The sequence below is a fragment of the Eimeria mitis genome, genomic scaffold (assembly GCF_000499745.2).
Source record: "Eimeria mitis Houghton genomic scaffold, Emh_scaff1430, whole genome shotgun sequence".
NCBI lineage: Eukaryota > Apicomplexa > Conoidasida > Eucoccidiorida > Eimeriidae > Eimeria > Eimeria mitis.
The window spans coordinates 5,384-5,880 of record NW_013569194.1 but is presented as its reverse complement, the minus strand read 5'-3'; the positions used below and the strand labels follow the sequence as shown (position 1 = coordinate 5,880).

Genomic DNA, 497 nt, shown 5'->3' with positions numbered 1-497 from the left:
ACAGCTGAGGAGACAGGAGACAGCTGAGGATACAGCTGAGGAGACAGCAGAGGAGACAGGAGACAGGAGAGAGCTGAGGAGACAGCTGAGGAGACAGCTGAGGAGACAGCTGAGGAGACAGGAGACAGCGGAGGAGACAGCGGAGGAGACAGCTGAGGAGACAGGTGAGGAGACAGCAGAGGAGACAGGAGACAGTGGTTTACCTTTGTAGGAAGAAGTCCCCAATAGAAGGAAGAAGAGACAGCAGCAGGGGGTCGGTTGCTGTCAGCTGATCTGCTGCTTCTCTTATTGCTGCAGCAGCACTTGTTCTTAGCTCCTTTAGGTCTATTAAACACACAAACACACAACACCTCCTGCTGCTGCTGCTGCTGCTGCTGCTGCTGCTGCTGATGCTGCTGCTGCTGCTGATCATGGTGATTATAGTGATGTACCTGGTGGTGGGGCTGCTGCTGCTGCTGCTGCTGCTGTTGCTGCTGCTGCTGCTGCTGCTGCTGGAA

At 55.1% G+C, this 497-nt stretch overlaps 1 protein-coding gene across 1 annotated transcript in view; it reads right to left on the bottom strand.

Annotated features, from left to right (window-relative positions):
• EMH_0036860 (uncharacterized protein) overlaps positions 1 to 497 on the bottom strand; it is a gene marked incomplete at both ends in the record, with an annotated part of 11,723 nt that overhangs the window by 6,537 nt on the left and 4,689 nt on the right. The window contains one exon of the mRNA XM_013495130.1: positions 204 to 497. Coding sequence (XP_013350584.1) covers positions 204 to 497 — 294 coding nt within the window. The remainder of the gene's footprint in view (positions 1 to 203) is intronic.